General features: G+C 41.0%; 2 protein-coding genes across 16 annotated transcripts in view; one reads left to right on the top strand and one right to left on the bottom strand.

Moving 5' to 3' along the window:
• Positions 1-26,506, top strand: part of NEUROG2 (neurogenin 2) — a 456,819-nt gene that overhangs the window by 147,413 nt on the left and 282,900 nt on the right. The gene's annotated exons all lie outside the window — the stretch shown is intronic.
• ANK2 (ankyrin 2) overlaps positions 1-26,506 on the bottom strand; it is a 372,658-nt gene that overhangs the window by 136,121 nt on the left and 210,031 nt on the right. For 14 of the 15 annotated variants that reach the window (XM_061343843.1, XM_061343845.1, XM_061343842.1 and 11 more), the window contains one exon: positions 13,021-13,122. In XM_061343843.1, coding sequence (XP_061199827.1) covers positions 13,021-13,122 — 102 coding nt within the window. Of the gene's footprint in view, positions 1-13,020; positions 13,123-24,216; positions 24,386-26,506 lie in introns of those variants that run through there. The other variant, XM_061343840.1, reaches the window with a different exon arrangement.

Below are 26,506 nucleotides of genomic sequence, written 5' to 3'. Positions count from 1 at the left end.
GATTCTTGTCGTTTAGAACAACAAAGACTTCCACACTTGCCTTTTTCTCTCCCATGCCTAGCAAAAAGTTGGGAGGGGGGAGTGATGAAATCAATTGTCAGCCAAGCAAAACTGTATAGCATAGGGACTGCTCCTGCCCACAAAGCATACATATACCATAACTGCATTTCTTTTAGAGGCTCATCTGTAATTCTAACTCTCATAAGAGAACATAATACTAAGCCTTCCAAGCCTGGCTCAAGTGTTTCCCTGCAGAGCCCAATTCCTTCAGTTCTTTTTCTCCTCTACCACTGAGCTAGATGTATCAGCATTTTATAACCTGTAGAGTGCTCCAAATGTGCACACATTTCACTGCTGTTCACAGCACCTATTATATTGTCACCCCGCATATTTTCACTACACCAGAAAAGCCCACAGATTTCTTGTACATCACTGAAACCACCAACCTTTTCTAGGGCAGTCAAAAGTCAGTCCCTGTTTTCCCAGAATACAGGCACTGAACTTCACTGCTATTGTCTGAAAATCACACAAGGAAATCCATACTACTTCTCCCTTTGTCTTCAGTTGCCTCATGGAGTGATCTTCATGGAATGAAAGTTCGTCAGCTGCTACCTGGTTTGGTATCAATCCTGCTGTGCCATTGACTCCTTATGGGACATCAACCAGATCACTTACTTCCAGCAGCAGTAATGGCTTATTCCTGCCTAACCCTGTTATGCCAAAGCAAACTGACTCGGTGGAAAGACAAATTCTTGGCTGAGTATCAGACAAACCTATAGTTCAAAGAACATTTTAAACCAGCAAAATCAGCACTGCTATCAGAATTGCTTCCGCTTCTCCTGTCCTGTGTGCATTTCTATCCCCAGCCTCCTTTCTGCAGCTCAGGTCTCTCAACCACTTGGTCTGAAGCTGCACATGTACTTCTGACAGCGCAGTCTGACCACCAAGTCAAGGCACAGCCAGGATCACTTCTGCAGTGGTGGTACTCACTAAAAAGACAAAACACAGCCCCAGCAGCTGTCTAGCATTGCCACAGCTTCACTGAGAAGCTGTGTACCAAAGCTGCAATATGGGCACAGCGGGAGTTTTCACACCCACTCCTCCAAGCTCAGCTGTGACAGGTACAGACCATAACCTGGTGGTCCTAGAAAGCTTTACCCACCCTCTTCTGGTGAGGCTTAGTGAGATGTATAAGGAACACGAAAATGTGTAGATGGGGGAAAGACACTGCTTGAAGGAAGTGAGGAAAAAAATCTTTAAGCACGTAAGTATTTGCTTGTGTTACTTCAGTATATAATAGTCTATTAACTGTTATAGTAAAAATCTGTTTTGTTAATGTTTCAACCGTCTCTTGAAGCATGAAATGTAACACACTCTGACCATGTTTCCTCAGCTGGTGCTGTGTTCACAGGTTTTTATATATATATATATATATATATATATATATACACACATACACACACACTAACAGGCCAAGAGGAAAGCATAAGTTACAAACACCATAAAAATTAAGAAGTTATTGTGACTAACTCCTTTACATGTTTTACTAGAGCTTAGAAGGCACCTGCACTCACAAGCAGAGCCAGAGGCTAAAAAGCAGTATCATAGCCTTTGTTAAAGTCAAATACTTTTCTCCATCTCCTTAATAGATGTCAGCCTAAGGTTGCTGCAAAGTTTCTAAATAAATCTCTTAAGAAGTACAAAGCTTGCCTATGGGGTCAACCTCTTTTCAAGGAGGATTTGGGAAAGCTCACGCTACAGAGCTGGGCATGGTCTTATCAAGTCTGACAATTTGTTAAGTTTTTCCCCAAAATATGACAAAGAAATAAAATGGATGCTTAAAAAAAAAAAAGAATAGTTTCAGATTATGAAAATTATCCCCTTCATGTTGCTTTACAGCCTATGAATTCATTAAAATGAATTAAGCCACTGAATGACATCAAGTGATATTGACTGTCCCTATTATGCATACAGTCTATAGTCAGCGCTGCTGGGAGTGTTAGCTGCTTTCCATTTGGACTAAATGACAGAGCAGTTAATAGCTGGTGCTCTTTCTCCCTATAACTGAATCAAAGAAGTAAACAAAACAAGAGCAAGCCAAAACGACTGATGCTTTATAAAGCCTTGGAGCTAGAGGCCATCCAAAATTATCTAGTATTTGAGTCCTGTTCTGTTCGAGGTAGCAGGCTTAACACATTCCTTGTGAATACAGAATTCTTCAAAACAAATGCCTAAAAAGTTTTCTTTCCTAAAGAGGAAGTCAATGAAAACTGGCAAGCCTGCAAAGACAAGATGGGAAAATACTCCTTTATGTTGCCTGTTGGATTACCACATGTGTTTCAAAACACAGCACGCAGCTGATGAACCCTACACTAGTCAGATTTTGGGGTCTAATTTCTGCTAGAACTATGGGCTGTACAAATGCATACTGTAAATTAAAGTCCACTTTGCTACTCAAAGTAGCAAATGTCCAGAAGCAAGCTATTTTCTCTTGCTATGTTAATAACTAGAAACAGCAACCATGTCCTAAACTTTGTTTATACCATAAGGGAAATAGCTTTAAAGGAATCAGACATTTCCAATGGTTACCAGTTTTCCATTCTACAAAATACCAGCACTTAGAAATTTGTTTTTAAAGGAATGGTTTTTAGAACAGGTGAATTCGTCCCCTGACATTTCTAATTCTCTCACAATAAATGATGGTGCTTGAATTCAGATTAACGTATGCAATTCCATGCTAATTTAACTTGATATGAAGGTAGCATGCAACAAAGCACAGTTAAGTAATAACTAATTATTAACTATATAATCGTATTAATAATTTTAACTAATCCCTGTATTCAGCATATCCAGAAACTTTAAGTTCCATCAGATTTCGGAAACAGTTAGATTGGGCAAATACTCTGATTTCCTATGAAAACAGAGCTCTGTGAAACTTAGGATGTGAGAAACAAATGCTAAAACTGAAGAAAGCATCTTCTTGTGCTATCTGTGTTCAGGAAAGCTTACTCTTAACATTAGGTACTATTTTCTGAGATGGGATGTAGTCTAAAAATAGCATTAAACTGAGAAAAAAAATCTTGAACAAGGGTTCATTTTTGGAAGAGCATTCAGATATCTCACTCTTAAAAATAAAATACACCCCCTGTGTTTTGCAGAGTGTGCTAGGTTTTCCCTTCAGATAACTGGAACACAACCACATTGACACCTCATTCAAACCCCAAGAAGGAGGAGGAGAAGGAAGAATAACTGTAAGGCTGCAGTAGCTTATTCACTACTATAGGCTTATTCACTACTCCCTGTCATCTACAAGAGTCATTTACTTCACTCCCAGTAAAATTTACAATATATCAGTGATGCTTAACAAATGGAAACTAAGGGTCTTAGTTATCCAATAGCAATTTTATGTGACACCAGAATCGAGAGTTTGCAAGAAAGTGAAGGGCCTGCTCATGACTCAGTGGATAGTGAAGGCCAATAAATGGGGCTCACTAGACATGAGGATCAAATTTGCAGCAAGAGAGTTCCTTCTTTGAACTTGGGAACTCCCACAGAGTAATCACTATCTTCAGGGAAGCAGATCAGCTAATGCATGGAAGCAAGCTATTCCTGGGTAAAATTAGAGATTAATTTTATTCATAAATCTGATGGGGTTATTTTTGCTTCTTGTTGTTCTACTCAAGTTGAGTTCTATTCTACTTGACTTCTTTTCAAGAACTCAAAACACTTTATACAGTCCAGAAAATTTCTGAGCTAACTCAGATGCCAGGTTAAATTAACTAAGTCACATTATTATGGGATTTTTATATTTTGCACACTCGTCAACCAGCTTTTTAACACTAATAAGCTCACGTATAATTCCAGCTTTGATCTTAATCAGTGTAAACGCACAGATTCTGAAAGTTTGTGGCATTGCAACCTATCACCCAGGAAGGCTTCATCTATTTCAAGTCACTGAGAAATTACTCGTTGCATTCATCTGGGTCTGATTTTGACCTTATGGAGCAAATGGAGCTTTGCCAGCCAGCTGTAGGTGGGAAGCACCTTCTCAGAAGACAAATTTGCAGCAACCCTGGTCATATTCCTTTCAAAGCAAGCAAGACAATATGACCAGTGGAAAAATAACACTTGTAATGTTTCCAAGTAATTATCATATTAACTGGGCTCTTTCCTGGGGGTGATCCTTTTAGTTAATATAACCAAGACATAAAATTTGCTGGATCTATTTGAATAGAAGCACTTGAGACTAGATTTACCCTTTCTTAGCTGGTCAACTTGAGGTTTACAGGGTTGTGTCCCATATAACTCAGCAAGCATGTTCTTTTAAGGGCAACTTTCTCTGTCGGAGTGGGAGTCGGGCCCGGAGTAACAACGCAACCTCAATATGAGTATGATTGTTCTCCTCTATTGTTTGCATACACAGTGTTTATATAGGATTCTAAATAAGCCACGCTCCTAAAGCAAAGCTATCATTGGTCCCCAACAACTGTTCACGTGCCTGTCTATACATTGCTATTGGCTAAGCTAAGTTTTACACACATATCTCTGCAACAGCAGGGTGCATGCCTTGTGATAAGCGGTGCATTCCTTGTGGCCAGCAAGCTCCTGTTTCAGCGTTCTGCTTACATTTCTTTGACTCCAGGCCTCCTCGGCTCAGCTGAGTCAGAGAGAGTTCAAGGCTGTCTCACTCGGCTCTAATCCTGGGTTGTGCAGGCCCTCGTGAGAATAACCATTGCTCCACAATTCCCCCGTTTTTCTTTTGCACAAACCAGGATGCTTGCTGTCACACAAGGAAAATTTTGCTAAGTGATCTACTAAGTAAGCTTTGCAAACATTGTAATAAGCAAGGTATCAATAGTAAAACAAAAACAAAAGCAATCAATCCACATATGCACGCCTTAATCAAACTACGTAGCCAACCACTTGATCCCCAGGTTGTGCTGTAGGCCATACAAACTTGGAATACGTATCTACCGTAACATGTACATAACACGTTGGGCAAATGCCCAAACTCAAAAACATGAGTGACATCCATTTGCCACAGCTTCAAAGCCCTCAAACCCCGAGGGTTGACCCCAAGTCCAAGTCCTGGGCCATGATTGCTGCACTGAGGACAACTTCAAACAATTCCAGTGGCTTCAGTCCATGTTAGTCGATACTGTCGCTGTAGGCCTCGTGCATTTTGATGGAACGGAGCATGTGCCATCCGTGCAGCATCAAATTGACTGACGATAGTACGATCATGGCTTATGAGTTTATCAGCTTTTGCGTTACCTTCAGCTAACCCATCTTAACTTTTGTGGCTCTGAATATGAATGATGTAATAGTCTGCTGAATGTTGGCGGATAGCTTGTTCAGGTTGTTGAAAAAGAGTCGTAAGATGCTCATTCCGCGTTTCTCTAATAAATGCATCTTCGATTCGTTGTACTACGCCCACCACATATAATGAATCAGTGACCACATTAGGTGGGACATGTAACCAAGACAATATTGCCCAAACAACCGCAGTTAACTCTAAAGTTTGTAACGAATCTCCTGACCTTGCAAAAGTTTGTGATGTTTCCATTGATTGCCCTGGCACCATGTGACCACTGCACTAGCCGATTTTTTTCCCTGCATCTGTATACACAGTTAGCCCTCCCTGAATGGGTCTCATGGATAACTTTGGTCGTGTTATCCATGCACTGGACAATAGCATTGAGGCTTCTTTTCCGTTAGGTAAATCCACTGAAACTTTCCCTTCATATTGCAGCAAGGCCATCTGCAGGCTAACGGAATGCCCCATTACCCACTCTAGGTCCGCCACAGCTATAGAAATGTGAATGCTAGCTGGCTCTTCTCCTGAAATGGCAAGTATACATGTTCTCCCTTTTCTAATGATTTGTCCAACCGCTTCCATGTGTGTTTGAATGCTCTTGCGAGCTTGCAACGGCAAAAATAACCATTCCAAAATAGCCAAGATGTCTCCCCCATTTTTCTTTTGCCATTGCAAGATCGCAGCAAACACTGACTGTGCATGAGAGATGACCATTGTTTTTCAGAAACGACGACTGGTTTGTCAGCTTGTGCACCCTTTAGCAAAGGACGTAAAGGCATTAGTTGTTTGTAAGTAATTCCAATAAGAGGCTGGACCCATTGCAAATCCCCCATTAGGGTTTGAACATTGGTCAACATCCTCAGCTTTAGGTGCAATTGTACTTTTTGGGGCCATACAACAGAATCAGATGTAAGCCATCCCAAAGGTCTGGCATGGCATGTGTCCTCACCGCTCCACGCCTGCTGGGTTGCAGCCAGCAGCGGAGCTAAAGGTTCTTCTTGGTGGCAAACACAGAGGCCAACCCAGTCTTGCCCTTGACTGTGGTAGCAGGCATTTGGCCAGTCTCAATCCTTGCACCTTGTTGTCAATGCAGAGCTTCACCTGCTTCATACAGTAACAAGTCATTATCATGGCAAGGCACACACACAGATTTACATTAGCAGAGTAACTACTACAGTGTGCAGCAGCATGTTGAAGATGCTGATGCCAGCAAGGGACTAGCCAAAGAAATTTCTTACCAGTGGAATTCTCCCCCCACTTAATTTACCATTGTATTAGAATATTTCTATCTTTTGCCTTAGCAATTTCTAGCAGCTACTACAAATTTGCATACTCTAACATTTCTTTTACAGGTGACAAATCCATATAATACAAGGTGTAGTTTCTTATTAGTAACTGGCTAGTAAATACAGGTGGTTTCATACACAAAATCAAAGCCTCTAACAATAACTACTTTACAAACACACATATTCAAGCTGTTACTTTTCAGTTGCCCCCAAATGATGTTTAGCAATCGTTGGTTTTTCTCTATCTCATTCTGCTTGGGGTATTCACATTCAGCTCCTGCAGCTGAGGCATCAGGTTCCTCCATTCGTCTGTCCAGCTCATGGCAAGGCTTGACAAACTTTGCAGGCATTCGCCATGGACCTGTAGGCAGGAGGACACAAATATACCCCCTCCTCCAGGTTATCAGTTCTTGAGAAGTAGATAGGTTCTGTATCTGCCACCCTGATGCTGCTTAGGTGACGGCTCGTAAGGCTTGTGGTTGCACTACCCCTCTCGCTTTTTCAGTTAGCAGTACTTGTTTCAACCGATCTATCTGTTCCTCCAAGTCTTGGACTCATCCCCAGGTTACTTTAAACATATTAAGCTTGGCTTTGCTTTATTTTGTTTTGTTTTGTTTTTTCTCTCCTCGGCTCTGGTGTCCATCCTGGTCCTTCCACCGGTGGAGCACCGGGAGCCGAATCGGAGGGCAGCTGTGTTTGAACATGGGGACTGAACTCTTATCAAATAACTCCCTTTTTTTTTTTTTTTTTTTGAAGTTGCTCACCCTGCTTTGCATGGCTACAAACGCCTGCCTGCCCGGCAGCAGCTACGGCTGCCTGCCTGCTTCAGCAGCAGCCATAAATATCTGCCACCAACCTCACTTTTGCATTAACCCTCTCTTGTCTGAAATGTTAAACTACTATCTATTAGAAACTTTTACATGAACCCAACAACAAAAAATACACAGAACACCGTCTGCCCTCAACACACACACACACACACACACACACACGTATGGGATCCCACAAGCACAGTCCACACAACTACAATATTTGAAGCACAAAATCCCAACAATCATTACTTCCACTACACAATCCCACATACAGAACATGGCACGAGGACCCTGTGGACCCTAACAGGAAAACCAGCTCCAAGAAGCATCATTGCAGTGCGAGGTGGCAGGCTCAACCTTAGCAGGCATCCCCGCAGAGGCTCTGCCTCCCCCACATCGCATGAGGCTTGGGCTTTTATACTGACCAAAATGCACACTCATTCCGACACAGGTGGCCAGCCTATGTTGGAAGAAGTAGCCAGCAGTATTTATAAAGGTCTCCAAAGGTCGCCAGAAACCTGGACATACCTATTTTTACTAGCTTCTAGTACATGAGTATCACAGAGAGAATGTATTAAATGAGTTGTATATGGGGTCATAAGTCCACAGTCCATCACAGTCTGCCCGATACTCCTGATAAGAGCATACGAGAGACCTTCCCACTGCAGGTCTTGATGCAGAACTTTAACGTAAAAAAGGTTGCTCCCTTCACTTTAAGGACTGAAACCATCCATAAAACGGATGTCCTAAGATCAAATTTCAATTCATTCAATCACTGACAAGGGGGGTGTCCTGGGGCAGTAATTTGTCACATCTAACACATTTATCTGCAAAACCAGTAACCCCACCGTGGGGGGGGGCGGGGGGAGGGGTTGCTGAACTAATTTTCTTTACAGTACACTGTTTCTTTTTACAATGTCCCATCTGCCCACAATTATAACACCTCATACCTTTAGCACCCCCACAGTCGCCCTAACCTTATTGTAGAAGGGGTTTAACAGCACTGGCAAAGGCAGTAGCCATGTATCCAGCCTTTTCCTCTGCTGTGATCACTTTAAATCATATCTGAAGGTGGGGAGTAAGCAACAATTGAGCTATTATACAGATATCATATGGTGCTAAGATATATGCAGAAAAAATATGTTCAGTAATTGCCTCAGTATACAATGATTTTAACCCGTAGGATGTTACCGGTTGACGCGCCTCCTTTACTGCCTTTAAATCCAATGCCTCCCACTCCTTTCCCCCCTGTGGAGTGTTAAACACCGGGAATGCCGAGGGACCCATAGCCGAATATTCCCCCATAACAATTGCATCTTTGATCATCCCAGGCCAACCTTTAGCAGGGTTATTACTGTAATCCCCTACCCGTGCCCAACACCCCCCTCCCACTCCCCTTTCTTTACTACTGGATTGTAGGAGGGTGGGGCAGAGGGTTCGGAGGTTTCTTTTGTCTCCAATACTTTAATTTCTTCAGCAGCTGTTGCAGTTGACCGTCACTGAGGCTGGATCGCATCTGCCGATGAACCGAACTGTCTGAATTGTCTGAGTCTGAGTTGGGGTCAGGAAGGGAAGGGTACAAGTCCGGTTCTGCCGGAGACTCTGGGTCTGGTTCCAATTCCGATTCGGGGTCTTCATCCTCTAGGTCGAAGGTGACCGCGTTTGCACTTTCTACTTGTACTTTTGGACGCGAGCGCCGTTTCACTTTATCTTCCCCCTTATGCTGAGGAGGCTTCTGTGATGCCGTGCCAGGCACAACGGGGGGGGGGGGCTTCCCTCTCTGCCCTCATTTCTTTTAAGGTCTCTAGGACAGAGTTCCATTGGTGTCCACAGTTTTTGCCACATGGTTCCCCCAAAGTCTCGCCATTCCGATACGGAAAATATCAGACAAATGTCTGCAAAATGTCCCCATTTTTGGCCTAACTTAATTAATCGTATCAGCTGCTTCACCGGCGCTTCTTTCCCTCTCTTGGAGAGGATTCCGGCGAGCAAGTTGGCTGCAGCTTCCTGATCCATAGCTGCACCTGGGGGTTAGAGAGCTACTCTAACGCCGGCTTTCCGCGTCTGCCTGGACCTCTTGTCCCCGGCAGGGCTTCCCCAGCCGATTCTTCCCGCTCCGACCCTCCTCTTGCTGCTTACCACAGTCTCAGAGATCTTTGGTCAGGAACCATCCTCTGCTACCAGATGTCGGAGGGGGAGTCGAGCCCGGAGTAACGACGCAACCTCAATATGAGTATGATCGTTCTCCCCTATTGTTTGCATACACAGTGTTTCTTAGGATTCTAAATAAGCCACGCGCCTAAAGCAAAGCTATCATTGGTCCCCAACAACTCTTCACGCGCCTGTCTATACACTGCTATTGGCTAAGCTAAGTTTTACACACATATCTCTGCAACAGCAGGGTGCATGCCTTGTGATAAGCGGTGCATTCCTTGTGGCCAGCAACCTCCTGTTTCAACATTCTGCTTACATTTCTTCGACTCCAGGCCTCCCCAGCTCAGCTGAGTCAGAGAGAGTTCAAGGCTGTCTCACTCAGCTCTAATCCTGGGTTGTGCAGGCCCTCGTGAGAATAACCATTGCTCCACATTTCTCCTAGACAGTAAGACAAGATTCTTCTATGTGTCTTCAATAAGCAGCACATGCAAAGCCCCAGTTCTTCACTCTGCTCATCACTAAATTCCTTGGCACAGACAACCAAACTGCTCTCCCTTTTGTGTCCTAACTTCTACTTGACACATGCCTACTTTAATCAGCTGCAGCTTTTCTCTGGCAGGGAAGATAATATCTCAAAATATTTTAGATTATTTCATTACTCATTCTTCCATCTACTCTTAAAAACAACTAATTAATGGCCATAATTATAGGTGGTTTAGTGACTGCTGACATTTTTCCAATCTGAATGTCAGCATGTAAATATCAGAAATGGAGTGGGGAATTTTGTGGAGGCTTTCTTGGTGGTATTGATAATGTTTGGACAGTACAAAGCTCCAGTTCAGGAAACCAGCCTTGTTCAGACTAGCATTTAGCTGCAGACTTCAATTAAATTAATTAGGACTTAAATGTAGTTCAAAAATTGCACACGCAGCTAATTTTCCATAGAATTAAGAACTTGGAAATCTTGAGAATACCAAGAAACTCTGTCAACCTATCCATCACACCCTAGGTTCCTGTCAGGGCTGTGCTAAAGCCCCCAGCAGAGCTGTCAAGCTGCCTTAGCAAGCTCTCCCCATGGAACCCTCGGTCCCTCCGATGTACCACTTCCTGCCTCAGCCTTCTCCTGCTCCCAGTAGGGTACCACAGCCCAAAGGCACAGTGTCTGTATGTTTTGTTTTCTCTGGAGGAAAGTTCCTGAAACAGCATCAATCCACAGGCTATCCAAAAAGAGATTTATTTTTTTTTTTAAATCTCATCTCAGAGAAAAACAGCTACTTTAAGCTAGATGGAACCTGAGAGCCAACTAATACACATATGGTGTAGGTGATCAGGGAACCAGGACTCAGGTGACACTTGGAGGGCAGGACGGACACACAGGTCATCTAACAGCATCGGCACGCTCACACTGTTCCCAAATGTAGCCAATGCACGGGAGTTTTTCTTACAATTGTTACGTACAGGGGAATTGGAACTAGATGATCTTAAGGTACTTTCCAACTCAAACCATTCTATGATTCTACGATATGGGCGTATAACCAGGGATGCCTCACTAACAACACCTTTCATGAACAGCTGTTATTCACAGAAACCTTGCTCAAGACAGACAGCGCTGTCAATTTATGTCAGGGCAGCATGCTCACAGCCTTCTCTGCCCCCAAACTTCCCTTGAATACGTGCATCTTTTTACCAGGAACTCTTCCTCTATACAGCAATTCCACTGCTGGAGCCAAACAGAACAAACTCTGCTGCCAACAAGCTGAACTTGACACTGTAATCTGTGAAGGTGAAGAGTCTTGGAAGTTTCTACTTACACGGTGCACTAGAATTTTAGCCCACCTCATGACGTACGAGGCACAAAACAGAGCTTATGCAATGTCCCTATTGGATGATTTACTGATTTCTAATGTTGTTTAAAAACAACTTTTAAACCATTTTACTTCAAAAATCCATAGCCATTGCCCAGTTAGTGATAATTTTTATTAAATCTGGCTAAGAATTAGGGCAAAGTTGGACACCCCACAGCCTGAGCTTCCATGTTCCCCCTCAAAGAACTGCCATTGATTTCACCAGAGTGTCAAGACATTTTTCAGGACTGATGCAGACACTTACTTGCATATTTCTTTTAAGTTACAGTTACAGTCTTATTAAATTTTATGGTACTAGTCACTTAAATAAATGTTGCAAATGTAGGTCCCTAGGCTATGAAGTACAAGTAATTTCATCTACATGCCCAACTCAGAAAAGAGCCAAGCTAAAACATGATATACACGTCAGATCAATGGTGAAACTTTAACAGTGTATTTTACAGCAGTAATAACTTCCCTGAAAGGGAAGGTTGTATACTGAGCAGAAAATTTAAGTATCTTTTTATAGCAATATATAAGACAACTTCTGTGTTCAGTTCTGGGCCCCTCACTATAAAAGAGATATTGAGGTGCTAGAGCAGGTCCAGAGAAGGGCAACAGAGCTGGTAAAGGGTCTGGAGCAAAAGTCTGATGGGGAATGGCTGAGGAAACTGGGGGCTTTAGTCTGGAGAAGGCTTAAGGGGGAATCTTATCATTCTCTACAACTACCTGAAAGGAGGTTGTAGTGAGGTGGGGGTCGGTTTCTTCTCCCAGGCAACAAGTGATAGGACAAGAGGAAACAGCCTCAAGCTGCACCAGGGGACGTTTAGACTGGATATTAGGAATAATTTCTTCACTAAGAAGGTGATCAGGCATTCAAACAGGCTGCCCAGGGCAGTGGTGGAATCACCATCCCTGGAAGCATTTACAAACCATGTAGATGAGGCCCTCAGTGACATGGTCTAGTGGTGGCCTTGGCAGTGCTGGAGTCATGGCTGGACTTGATGATCTTACGGGTCTTTTCCAATCTACTTGAGTATGTTATGGATAAGATTGGCCAGTGATAAAAACATACTTATGTTTTTCTGAAGCAAGGTAAAAGCCATGGCTACTCTCTAAACATCTGAGAATAATTAGAATTGCAGTGCTAATCCAAGTGAGCTACAAGATTTTCATCTGCTTGGACACAAGTTAGCTAGTCAGCTGGAAGTACCCCCCACTGAATGTTTATTCACCAGCTGAGATCTCACAAAATTAGCAAGGGAAACCTCAGACTTCCACATTTCCACTAGAATCAGAAATTCACTACAGACTTCATAATTAGACTCCCAAAGCATACCCTAAGCTTTGATTACTGCTACTTCACTAACAGCTCTCCATACCTGTGGGACACAGACAAGAAAGAGGAGCCCAGAAAGGGTTATACAAAGCTTTATTAAAACCAGTATAATTTTATAGACATCATGAGTTTCCTGTCAAAACATACCACTGAAGAACAAGACTGAAAACATCACTTGAGGTGAATCAAAACATCTGTGTGAAGTAATTTAGCTGGAAAAAAGTAGTTTTGAGTTCTTGCAACCTGCTCTGCCCTTCAAGTACCTTACCTGATTGCATGTGTTAATGTCTATCCCACTTTTCAGGTATTCCACGACTTTGTCCAGATTGCCAGCTCTGGCAGCTCGGAGGAAGCTTGCATTGCTGTCAGACTGTGGAAAGATAAGAAGAAAACAAATCTCTAGTTAATTTCTGCTTAGAAGAGGGCACAACTTCATCCCCAAGGAAAGGGTTCCACATTTTATTCTGGAGGAGAACAAAATTGTGAAGAAAACTGACTTTGCATCATATCTGCATTACTTAGCATACACAAATTTAAGGCAACAGTGGCACAAAAAAACTGCAGACCTGTCAGAGTGAGCAATATAGTGCTGAAGTTCAAAATTTACCAAGAAGCAAAGAAAAAAACCTGAAATCATAGTAATCAATATCAGCAACTTGAAAAAAAAAATAAGTACATTAACCTGCTAGCCATAGTTCTCTGGGGTTTAAATATATGTGTGTGTGAGTGTGTGTGTAAATATATATATATATGTATATATGCTCAAAACTCTGGAAAATAATTGACCAATTCTATTATCAGCCATGGCACTTAACAAAACACACACTAGCCTTGAATTTGTACTTGGCATAAACATTACATGACTATAGTGCATATTCATTCACACACACACACACACACACACACACACACACAGGCTTAGAAGAGTAACACGCTGGAGGAAAAAAGAATATCAAAGAGCAAGACAGTCCTATGGCTGCATTTTATCACCTGTAACACAGAAGCAGAGCATGTTAAAGGAAAAAAGAAGTCCCACCAAACTAGGCAGCACTGCAAGTACTAATATGCTTCTGACCACCTACCCAAGCAGATGAAGTACTCAAGCCTGATTATCTAAATCCAGGATAATGTTGTAAATATGCCCACTCTTAAACTGCCTGCATTCATATTTTCACATTTAAAGCCCCATTAGCATTTAGAGGCTAAAAATACATAAAATAGTGTTTTTATTTCCCTGCTAGCATGTGGAACGTGCTGTTAGGGAGCGTGAAATGTGTCAGCCCACTTGCCTTTATCCACAGTTATGGCATGAAATTACATTGGCTATTTGAAAACCAGCACATACTTTTGGTACTCACCCACATGTGAACCTACATGGAGGTAAATGCGACTGCAGATATCAGGAGAAAAAATAGTCATGCAACGAAAGTAGTGATTAAACAGAAGAAGCACTTCGGAATACGCACATGGACAGCAGCAATTTCCATGCTTAGAATAATAGAGTAGGAGTTTCAAAAAGGAGGTAAGTAACTGTAAAAGCCCATTTTGTGGGGAGGTGATAAAGAGTCACAGGAGGGCATGCATGCTGTTGGACCAGCACTGAAACACCTCCAACCAACCATGGTCCCCATCTAATTTCCCCTCCCCATCAGGAACACCAGGTGAAAACCATTCTTTCACATCCTAAAGTACTATTCTAAAAGCTTCCCACCTTCACTTTATTAATACTGATGCAGTTTATTAATACAAAACAGTTTATTGCAGTCACCCAAGTCATTTCAGTGCCTTTATATAAGTCACACTCTACTTATCATGCCATATGAACTCACTTTCCAATCCCCACTTCCAGCCTATTTTAATCTGCAACAGATGGATGTCATCAAAATGATTCTTCTTACAACTGCGCTACATGCCAAGATAAAAATATTTCCTTTTAAATTCCTTTCAGCAAACTTCAGCACATTTTCCATGTCTTTCACCATTAGGAAAACAAACTATCGTTTCCAAACAGGCAGCAGGGTGAAGGGAAAGGTAGAGCAGGAATTCAAGGTGGCAGAATCCTTTTTTATAGCTTCAGGCTTCAGTCAGGAAAGCGTCTGGTTGAAGCATGATGTGGCAGCTGATTCTGACAGGTGCTTGAAAGAGATCTCTTTTAAGATCGAATGCTAGCTGTTATAGCTGTACCCTCTCCTGTGAGGTGTATGCACACAGAAAACCATGAAATTTTAGTGTTTAAATGGCCTTGAAAACTCGACTGTCTTGGTAAAAACATAAAGAACAAATATTTGAGTGCTTGAGGGGTAAACCCTGACTCTCTTAAAATTAAGCCCTCAATAGGACACACGTTTCATCTTTTTTTAATATGCTTTACTATTACTACAATAATTTACCAGGCTGAAAGTGCAATTATAGAAAAGTTTGGGTTGGAAGTGATCCTAAAGCTCATCCAGTTCCATCTCCCTGCCACACGTTCCGCAAGACCAGATTGCTCTAAGCCCCGACCAGCCTGGCCTTGAATACTGCCAAGGATCATCTCCTTTTATACTTTTAAAAGGTGAAGCAAGAATGATGCAAGAAACAAACATCGAAAACTTTAGTTTTATTAGGGATGAACCAACCATGGCTTGTCTTACTTTCAGGCAGAGTAACATAGAAGACTAAAAACATGTAAGTCTCAATTACTGCTGGAAGTTGAGACTGTAACTAAGATCACAGGACTATAGTCCATGTGTTTCTCACTAAGAAGATGCAAGTCGTGCTTTCAAAATAGATTCTCATTTCCTTGATTTATACTTTTGTTATCTCCAAATTGAATTACTGCAAGGCACGTTACTTAAAGACACAAAACTTACACCTGAATATTGATCACAGTGAAGAATATGAGATTCTTGCCTACATGAAGTATTATTATGAATTAATGTTTAATTATTAACTCCCTGTACAGGAACTTTTATTCCAGAAGCATCTCTTGCTGTGTACATTCTCACTCTGAAATAACAGTGCTTAACTCTATATAGAAAAGGAACAAAATTACTAAAATCCCAGTGAAACATTATGAGATCTTGATGCTTCATTTAGGTGTTCTGGAAAATCCTAGCCAACAAGAGTTTTGGATTTTTATGCATTTTTTCCCTGTACCATGTACTGATCTCAGATTAATATAATTGTACCCACCTCTTCCTAGTCTGGCCTGTCCTATTTCAGAATAATTTCTCACAGACTTGCCTGATGTTCTCATTTAGATCAAACTTGAACAAACAAATTAAAGACATGAAGTAGCAATTCAGCTTCTTTACATACAAATTCACATACAAACACCAGTGAGGAATATTTAGTGTTATTAGGAAGAAGTTCTCATCCTGTGAGGGTGGTGAGGCCCTGGCACAGGTTGCCCTGAGAAGCTGTGGCTGCCCCACCCCTGGCAGTGTTCAAGGCCGGGTTGGATGGGGCTTGGAGCAACCTGGTCTCATGGAAGGTGTCCTTGCACGTGGCAGGGGGTTGGAACTGGATGAGCTTTAGGGTGATTATTATTATTGAACCTTATAAAAATCTGCTATCTTTTAACTTTTCTTTATTAACTTCTGACTAAGGACAGATCATTTCAGTCAGATATGAGAATTTTCAGAACACTATCAAGAAATAAACAACTATGCGGAAAAAAAATTTATAACTTTAAGTACACTCATAGCAAAATGCAAATGTGTTCTTTATAAGTACCTACTTGTCAGACACTGCATAATAAAATTTAAGAAATGATCAAGGGAATATATTGGGGTTTTTTTAAATGACTGAGAGGCTGTAGATTCAACATCTTTCTTCCTAATTGCAACACTAGAATTGTGTCTGAATTTGAAACTTATAGCTCAGGGAATCTCATTAATTTGATCACAAATGGAAATGGGTATTTTACCTTCCCTTCTGAGTCCTCCATTCTCACTGGTTGCCCTTCCTGTCCCATAGTAGACATACCACATTACTTACTGTGTGTAGCACACACCTCTTTTTTAAAGCATTTTACAGAGTTATGAGAAAATAAATAATGAAATCATATGCTGTACCAAACTGACACGAGTTTCTCCACATATTCAAATGTGCTGGTGAAATCCAGCTTCATGCTTAGAGAAGGAAAGACAGGGAGTAGGAGTTTTCAGTTTTCAAAAGATAGCTTTCATAATAACATTACCCAAACCATCCAAATACTTGTTTGGGATCATCTCAAGAGCAAAATGATTCCTGCAGGTTGGCTTTATCTTTTTCCCCTCTTCAAATAAGGTGAATGACCCCAGTATGTACATAATCACAAATATCTCTGCAGAAATATAGTCTCACAACAAGGCCTACTGAACAACTGCCATCTGTTAAATAGAGTTTATTAATTGAATGACAGCAAAACCAGAATTCAAAACTGATATATAATAACTATACAGTAGTTTTACACCTTAATTTAATATTTTTGGTTTGTATGTGTATTAAGTGTATATCTGAATATTAACAACACTTTCTGACCTACCTTTCAAGCATCAACTCTGGGACATAGTGCTTTGATTTTATTGAGAAAAATTATTTAGCTATAACTTTTGAAGGGGCTGGCCCTGATGAGGAGGTGAGCAAAGTCTGCTACTAACATGTATGCTTTATATAAAGCAAGGAACTCAAAACTTTAGCAGTTATAAACACTTCCACGTTGAACCAAATCCTGTATTGTTGCATGTACAGTCAGCATTGAACCTAATCTGTCAATACGTCGTCCTCAAGGTTACCAACAGTGCTAATGCCATTTACAAACTCCAGAGTTGTAACACACTGTTTGGCCAACAGTTATTTCTATAATTAGCAAAATGCTGATGGCTTGGTAACTCTTCTTCATTAAAAGAACTTAAAATTGACTGGTGGCTTGTATGTTAATATACTCAGGTAATGCCTGGAGTTGAGAATTCAGCTCATTGCAGAAGGAAAACTACATAGCCTAAACAGGTTTTCATGGCTGCTCGAAGTTTTCAGTACTTAAAAGATGCAGAGGGCAAAATGACAGGTATGAAAACACTTTCCATTCATTTTTTACTATGCCATACTTTCCAAAGTATCAGTTTATGCTCCTACCCTTGAGACAACCACTGAATCTTGTCCCAGTTGTCTTGGTTATACTGTGATCTCAAAAACCATCTGTTCCGACCAGCCATCCTTCAATTGGGTGTGACTCTAAGAGCAGCACAGAGGAGGTGTTACCAGCACCCAACTCATTTGTCATGTACCTACTTTTTGCGAGGTATGATAGCTTTTCCCATACCAGCACTCAAACACAGAAGATGGGACTTCAAAAGGAATGTTTTTTCCTAATGGAACAGCTTCTGTAAAATGTGACAGCTGGTTTTTCAGCACCTCACATTTTCTCTTTTGTACCCCAAATTATTTTTTTTATTGAGCTGAGAGTGCTGCTCATCTCCAAAAGGCATCACAATGCAGCAATGGACATACTGTTAATAGCAAGCCTAAGATGCAGTTATGACAGCAAGAAGGCAAAGGATTTTTTCATTAATTTGTTTAAATTAAACTAACCCTGCAGAGTCCCAGCCTGTGGCTCTGGTACACATACCAGAACATGAGCTAAATCTTGCACTTGCAATGGCACAGGCTCAGGGATCTAAAAGTGGTAAATGCATTACATAAGATAACAGCTACAATGGGAACATATTTTCCTAGCCTTTAATGAAATAACATTCCTGTTCTGAAAGAAAAGAAATACAACAGTGCTTTACTTTCAAAGCAACATTGTTTGCTTACAAAAATGTATGTTTTCCTCCCATTAATTTACTGGAAGACATGAAGGAAGATAGATTAAATCACAGTTCTGAAATGAAAAAAAAAAAACAACAACCCACCTCATTTAGGAAATGAGATCCTGAATCACAGGAACTGTGAAGTGTGAATAGGAAGACATGCTTCCAGAGACAAGAGATCACTAGTAGCAAGTTAAATATTCTCTGCAAGATGTAGCTAATAGCACCTAGCAAATAATTATTTTCATCTCAGGGGTCTGTTTCTCTGTGCTGGTGATGTCCAAAACCAGGTTAGACAGAGCCTTGGGTGACATGGTTTAGTGGGAGGTGTCCCTGCCCATGGCAGGGGGGGTTGGAACTAGATGGTCCTTTCCAACCCGAACTGTTCTATGACTCTATGATTTCATGATGGTTATAAATCAGAAAATTTAAAATATTAAGTACATAATGTTCAGCTGAATAATTTAAGGTGCTTTGAATATTTAGGCCAGTTAAGTATAGAATGTCCTGAAGGAGCTGGAGAAGCTGACACTGTTTCTATCAGCACTGAGCTGGAGGTTCCCTCACCATAATGTTACAACATACAGTATGGACACGGGCCTGCACTTTGGCATAAAGACTGTTGTTATTTACAGAAAAAAAATAAATAAAACACATCCTGTGTAATAACAAGATGGTGAAAGAGCTACAAGAAAAGAAGAAGCTTTTGTGCTATATACTGCTATATATCTAGGATTAAAATATTCAGTGATTTCAACTCGAAACTTGTTGGCACATATTTAAATGCAGAAAATGACTGCCTGACACAGGAACCTGTGAGAGTTGCTTAGATTCAGAAGTGACCCCTTCAGCATGTCCTGTGTTCCTTAAAATTAATAGTCTCCCATTTGATCTACTAAGGGATGTGTAGAAGCCAAAATTATACAGAGCCAAAGTAGATGGGAGTAGACTAATGTTGTTTGCCTTTATTATCCAATAAAAGCTTTCCTGTGTCAGACAAGGAGGTTGCAGCATAACGGAGATATAGTGTACCAACAACATTCAAGACTTAAAGCATCCTTGAGAAATTAATTTCATTGGTATGACCAGAGATGGAAAGAGATAATGCAAAAAAGAAGCTAAGAAAATAAAACTAAGTTGAGGAAAGCATTATGACTTACGCACAGCACAAAATAGCAAATGTATTGTAATTAGAATATATTTTTAATAACTGTTGAATTGAAATATATTTCCAGTAATTTTTATATTTGTATATAACAGTTTTGTAGCACTTTCAAGACTGTGCTCAAAAAGCTGCATTTGATATTTAAAATGTTTCTTCTTGTTGTTAAAAACAAATACCTATTTTTTTAGTAACATCTGAATACCAGCTCCTGCTATGATGCTTCAGATAGACACACCTGAAAGTTACTACATCGTTATGGACCTGTCTGATTTTTACCAATCGAAAAGCCAGGCTTCAACTATACTATCTTCTTATATTGATGGGAAAAATTCCCTATTATTCATAAGGGATGACTTTCAGTTCAAGCTCGTGGTTATATTTTAACATCTTTAACTCTTTAGCCAAGTCCTTCTTGAAATTCCAGAGCTTGCAAGATACCAGCAGGGTACCAGCCATCCAGCCACTTTTCTTTCCACTGGAATGTACAAATACCTAACCAGTCTGGCTTCATTTTAACCAGGAGAAGAATAAAGGACTATGTTTGGCAAAACACTTCAAAATATGCTTAATTTTAGCATACCTTGAGGTCGAGCTGAGCTCAAGTTAAACAGGCTTCAGTTACTTGCTAAAGGATGGATTTAAACACCTGCTTAACTGTGTTGCTGAGTTTGGGCCAATATTATCAAATACAGCAGAGGCAAAAAAGGAACAGAAAACTTGTAAAATCAACCCTTATTGAGCTGAGGAGCAAATGTCTTCTATAAACCCTTTATGATACATAGCTGCCACAGACATCTGTAGGAGTCCTCCCACTCCATTAATTTGACATAGTGGACTTGCTGCCAGCTCTCTTTTACTATCTCAGTTAAGGATTTGTGAGAACTGAGGCAAACCACATACTTTTCTATGAAACAGAATAGAAGAAAAGTCTTTTGCCTGGCTGCATGTTCCTTCAAATGCAGTATTGGAAAGGACATAAGGTATTTCAATCCATACTGATTTTAAAATACAAAGTCACATCAGAAATCGGGTTCTAACCCAGAACAGCACATCAGTACTAGCTGAACTTGAGGCATGTGTTATCCCTCATGTCTTTTACTAAGACTTTTAAAATACTCTAAGAATAGAAATATATTATGCTATTGTTTAATGAGAAAAATCCCTGTGCTGGAATTTGAGTGAATTTACTCATTTACTCATTTCCTGAAACAAGGATTCAGGACATGTTTAAAAGATCCACAGTACCTTAGTTTTCCTATGTGACACACATTTACTGAATTCTTTTGAATACTGATACGGAATCAAGATTTCCACTACAGAACTGAGTAATATTAAAGGAAGTAAAAAAATTTAGGATCATCTAAGTGTCATACATTGAGCTTTTCAGGTGTCAGGAACAACTTTAGAACTTGGCAGGCATTTAAATGGTTTCCATGGCAAGTTTCCATTACTGATGATGCTCTGAAATAGAGAGGTAAAAATGCTGGAACATCTCGAGAAAGAATTAGGATGCCATTCCAATGGTATCTAGAAGAATAATTGCTACGCTTAACAAAAATCTAGCCTGTAAGTGAAGTTTATGACAGACTGTTGACAGATAATTTTATCACTCTTTTTCATCCTGTTCTGTCCCTTATCTTAATGTCCAAGGGACTTTTTCTAATCCAAGAAATTTCCTAACACCATTAGTGCTAAAAATCAAGCAGCTTTGCTTATCTAAACACCATTAACCGACTGCCTATTGATTCAAACTTACTAGCATCATGAATAGAAAAAAAATATTTCATGTTCCTTTGAGATGGACTAAAATAGATGCAAACAAAACGGGTGTTATTGAAATGCAGCAGCTTTTAATTCAGTGCCACTTGAAGGGTATCTAAGCCATGCAAAGCTCTTGGCCTTGTTGACCATGACATTTGCTATTTGTATATTAGTCATGACATTAAGCACTCATTGTGTCCCCATAATTCCCAGCTAAACACTACCTGTAAAACAAAACAACAGCAATCTTGGGCCTAAATTTCCAGCAATTCAGCCAAGAGAGGAACAAGTTTCATCTAACTTCACCTGTATTAAAGCTACACCTTCAGTTCATACGAGCCTCAGAGGCTCTCTATGGCATCCACTAATAAGAAGAATGAAAAGGGATCCTTCCTAAAAGCAGTTTATCTCATTTGAAGTGTCTAAAATAAAGAGAATGAATAGCTCTTTGCCACATTTTCCACTGTGTGTAAGACCCTCTTCTGGAAGACTGTAATGATCTGGCCTGCTTCAGTATGTAGAACATTTTGGTTTCACTCCCAGGCACACACTCATTGCTACGTTTGCTGTAGAAATTGAAGTCTCTCCTGAAATACATCACCCAGCACCATGAAGCAAGACTGCAGCATATACTTTCAAGAGTAAACATGAAGGTAACTAAATATCCAAGTAAAGAGAGAGATGAGAATAAAGAGAGACATTAAAAAAAAAAAAACAACATCTAGAATACAGGATAAAAGAGTCTTGATTTTTTTAATGCTGCTATTATTTCAAAAATGAATTCAGTATCAAAATTCCAATCCCCATCTGAGACAGTTATTTGGCATCATATAGTAAATCCAGGATTGTCAAACCAACACACTCGTGATTTCTTCAGCAAGACAGACCTGAAGCAGCAGACTGTATTGAATTTTAGTTTATAAAAGATTAGATTATGAAGAGCAATTTTGCCATTTGAGTTGGCTGAACACCAGCTGAATTACCATGATCCTTGTTCCTGGTACAAGATTCCTGGAGTCATCACATGCAGCTTGATGTGGCACTCTTTAATAAACCACAACAGTGAGCATGGCTACAGCTATATAAAGGCATAGGAAATGCAAAGCTAATGAAGTTTGATTCTTTGTGAGAAAAACAGTATATAATTTCTCCTTCAGGACAAAACTTCACTGACATTTCCGAATTACAATTTTATTTTTTGTTTAAACCACTTTTTAAGGAATCATTTTGTATAGTAACAAGTATAGTGAGAGTCTATAAAGCTTCTTAAATACAGCGATTTTCCTTTGTAATCCATCAAGCACTACAACATGTGAATCAAGACTGATAATCTAAAGGGACTGTCAGTCCTTACCAGAGCTATATAGAAAGTCAAGATCTTATGATTAAATACATCAAAGATGTTACCAAAACGCTCAATCTCTGCCTGCTATGAAAAGCTCTGAATGCTGACTGAAAAGTATCCAGGAAAAAAAAACAAACACAAGGGAGGTAAAGAATAGCCAAAGACCACATGCTGCCCTTTTTGTTAATTCAAGCTGAAACTGCTTGTTGAGAGGAAAAAACTTGTCTGAAAGCTCAAAGAAAAAGTTTAATTTCACATTTTATCTCAAAAGAAGTTTTATTTCTGAAGAACTGGTGTGACTGTGCTGGCAGCGAGATACTCAGTAAAACTGGACAGAAAATTTCAGTCAAAATTACTTCCTAGCAAAAAACCAAAACAGCAGAAAAATTAATTTCTGGGACAAAGCAAAACTTCTCAAGAGCTGCTCCGCTCTCCCTTGCCCTTATGAACACCAAACTCATCCCAACTACATTCCCTACCGCAGTAATTAATGCAAGTGCAAAATGTAATATTGACCCTAGAACAATTCTATTTTAGAGCAACATGGAAGAACATATTATTTGGACATACAGACATTAAAAGTTTTCTGATCTTCTTGTTCTGTCAGAAGTTTTGACACTACCTCCTTTCCTTGACAGTTTTGAATGAAATAACCATTCAATAACAAATTTCCCAGAGTATGAACAAAAAAGAAGAAAAAGAGGCACTTCCTTTGCCACAGACATTATGCAAATGTTCACCTCCATGATTTTCTTCTAGTATACAAAATGAATGCTGACATGGCTGTTACAATCATTTACTGCATTATGCCTAACTGAAGTCCTGCAGCATGAGCCCCCTGCATGTGCGTGCTCCCACTCACCATGACCCTCATCTGTGTATGGTTCTGAGGGGCTTGGTCTCAGCTGCAAACACAGGAAATACCATCACACACCAGGCAGAAAACAGCTTAAAAAAAGTTTCTGAGTTCAAGTTCTGAGAATGATCTGTGAAGGATCAGTTCTAGCAGACGTGTAAACCAGGATAACTGCTTACACCCATTCATTTAAGGGCTTGTTTCACTGATGTTCTCACTCCATATACCCAGACTTCTTGGCAGCTGCCAATACTTTGAAGTGACTGCACAGTTTAATGACAGCTGTTTTTTAATTACAGTCAGCCACAATAGCAAAGCAAACCATAAGCATGGACATATATAGGGTTTAATCTAATAATCTCTTATTATTTATAATAATAAATAATCTCTATATTATTTATAATCTCTAAATATTTAGGGTTTAACCCTAATAATCTCTTATTATTGCAAGCTATCAAGTAAGATTCAGGCTGAGCAAAAAGATCTTTTTCAAATCTAACATGCATAACCCTAATTCTAATTTTTCCATTTGATTATTGCTTTCTTCAGCCAAGACTTACCACAGCTTCAGGATCTTTACTTTCTTCACTGTTGCACCCATAATAGTCCAGGATTTTATCCAAATCCTGCATGTTCCCCTGTGTTCTTACACCCTTATCTGAATGACAAGACTGGCAGATTGGTGCATTGCCCATATCAGTCCTTCTGCTAACTCCAGCAAGTGGGACTGTCCTTGTACCACAGAGGGTGCCCAGCATTTCCAAAGGACAGCTGATGATCCAGTAGGAGGATCCTTCTCCCTAGCCACTCGTACCGGGCTCCCCGGGCTCCCTGTGTCACAGAGAACCCGAAACCTCAGCAACTGCAGGCAGTCCTCGGTGACCATTTCCAATTCGGGTGATGCCAGGTCTATTTTTACACCTACCAGGCCAACTATGCATGGAAATGGCATTGCAGTGGGGTGTGGGGAACTGCTTTCCAGCATCCAGCCTGCCCAGCACACAGAAATGAAGTCCCACCGAGTGAAATGTGAGGGCTATTGAGTTCCCCTGTTGCATGCCTTGGAATGTTTTCATTTTTTCCCTCCCGCTTTCACTGTGTTTATATGAAACACTGCATTTCAGAACGTTGCTAATGCCTTCTGAGCTTCCAGCTCAAAAACATGATTCATTCAATTTGCATCTACTTGATACTTAAAAAACAAGACAAAATGTTGGGTACAGATTTCACTCCTGCAAAGAAGGCAGATGCAGGGACTGTGAGAATCACAGAATCCCAAGGGTTGGAAGGGACCTCGAGAGATCATCTGGTCCAATCCCCCTGCAAGAGCAGGGTAACCTACAGTACATCACACAGGAACTTGTCCAGGCGGGCCTTGAATATCTCCAATGTGGGAGACTCCACAACCCCCCTGGGCAACCTGTTCCAGTGCTCTGTCACTCTCACAGTAAAGAAGTTCTTCCTGATGTTAACATGGAACCTTCTATGCTCCAGTTTACACCCATTGCCCCTTGTCCTATCACTGGATATCACTGAAAAAAGCCTAGCTCCATCATCATGACACCCACCCGTTACATATTTGTAAACACTGATGAGGTCACCCCTCAGTCTCCTCTTCTCCAAGCTGAAGAGACCCAGCTCCTTCAGCCTCTCCTCATAAGGGAGGTGTTCCACTCCCTTAATCATCTTTGTGGCTCTGCGCTGGACTCTTTCAAGCAGTTCCCTGTCCTTCTTGAACTGAGGGGCCCAGAACTGGACGCAATATTCCAGATGCGGCCTAACCAAGGCAGAGTAGAGGGGGAGGAGAACCTCTCTTGACCAACTAACCACACCCTTTCTAATGCACCCCAGGATGCCATTGGCCTTCTTGGCCACAAAGGCACATTGCTGGCTCATGTTCATCCTCCTATCCACCAGGACCCACAGGTCCCTTTCCCCTTCACTACTTTCCAGCAGGTCAACCCCCAACCTGTACTGGTACATGGGGTTGTTCTTCCCCAGATGCAAGACTCTACACTTGCCCTTGTTGAATTTCATCAAATTTCTCCCCGCCCAACTCTCCAGCCTGTCCAGGTCTCGCTGAATGGCAGCACAGCCTTCTGGTGTGTCAGCCACTCCTCCCAGTTTAGTGTCATCAGCGAACTTGCTGAGAGTACACTCGGTTCCCTCATCCAGGTCGTTGATGAAAATATTAAACAGCACTGGTCCCAGCACCGACCCCTGAGGCACTCCACTAGTCACAGACCTCCAGCTAGATTCTGCACCACTGACCACAACTCTCTGCCTTCTTCCTTCCAACCAGTTCTTGATCCACCTCACTCCCTGATCGTCAAGCCCACACTTCCTTAGCTTATCTATGAGAATGCTGTGGGAGACGGTATCAAATGCCTTACTGAAATCAAGAAAAAACACATCTACTGCTCTACCATCATCCCTCCACCTAGTCACTTCCTCATAGAAGGCTATAAGGTTGGTCAAACATGACTTCCCCCTCATAAAACCATGTTGGCTGTTCTTAATAACCCCCTCATCCTTGATATGCCTAGAAATGGAGTCAAGAATAAGTTGTTCCATCACCTTTCCAGGGATGGAGGTAAGGCTGACCGGTCTATAATTACCCGGGTCCTCCTTCTTGCCCTTCTTATAGACTGGTGTGACATTTGCCATCCTCCAATCCTCAGGCACCTCTCCCGTTTCCCACGACTTACCAAAGATGATGGAGAGTGGCCTAGCAATGATCTCTGCCAGCTCCCTCAGCACCCGTGGGTGCATTCCATCTGGACCCACCGATTTATAGATGTCCAGATTGCATAGCTGATCCCTAACCCAATCCTCATCTACCAAAGCAAA

The sequence above is a fragment of the Neopsephotus bourkii genome, unplaced genomic scaffold (assembly GCF_033783945.1).
Source record: "Neopsephotus bourkii isolate Nb327-2 ecotype Australia unplaced genomic scaffold, CSIRO-AGI_Nbou_v1 NB_1827, whole genome shotgun sequence".
NCBI classification, from domain to species: domain Eukaryota; kingdom Metazoa; phylum Chordata; class Aves; order Psittaciformes; family Psittacidae; genus Neopsephotus; species Neopsephotus bourkii.
This window is presented reverse-complemented; position numbering and strand designations above follow the sequence as displayed.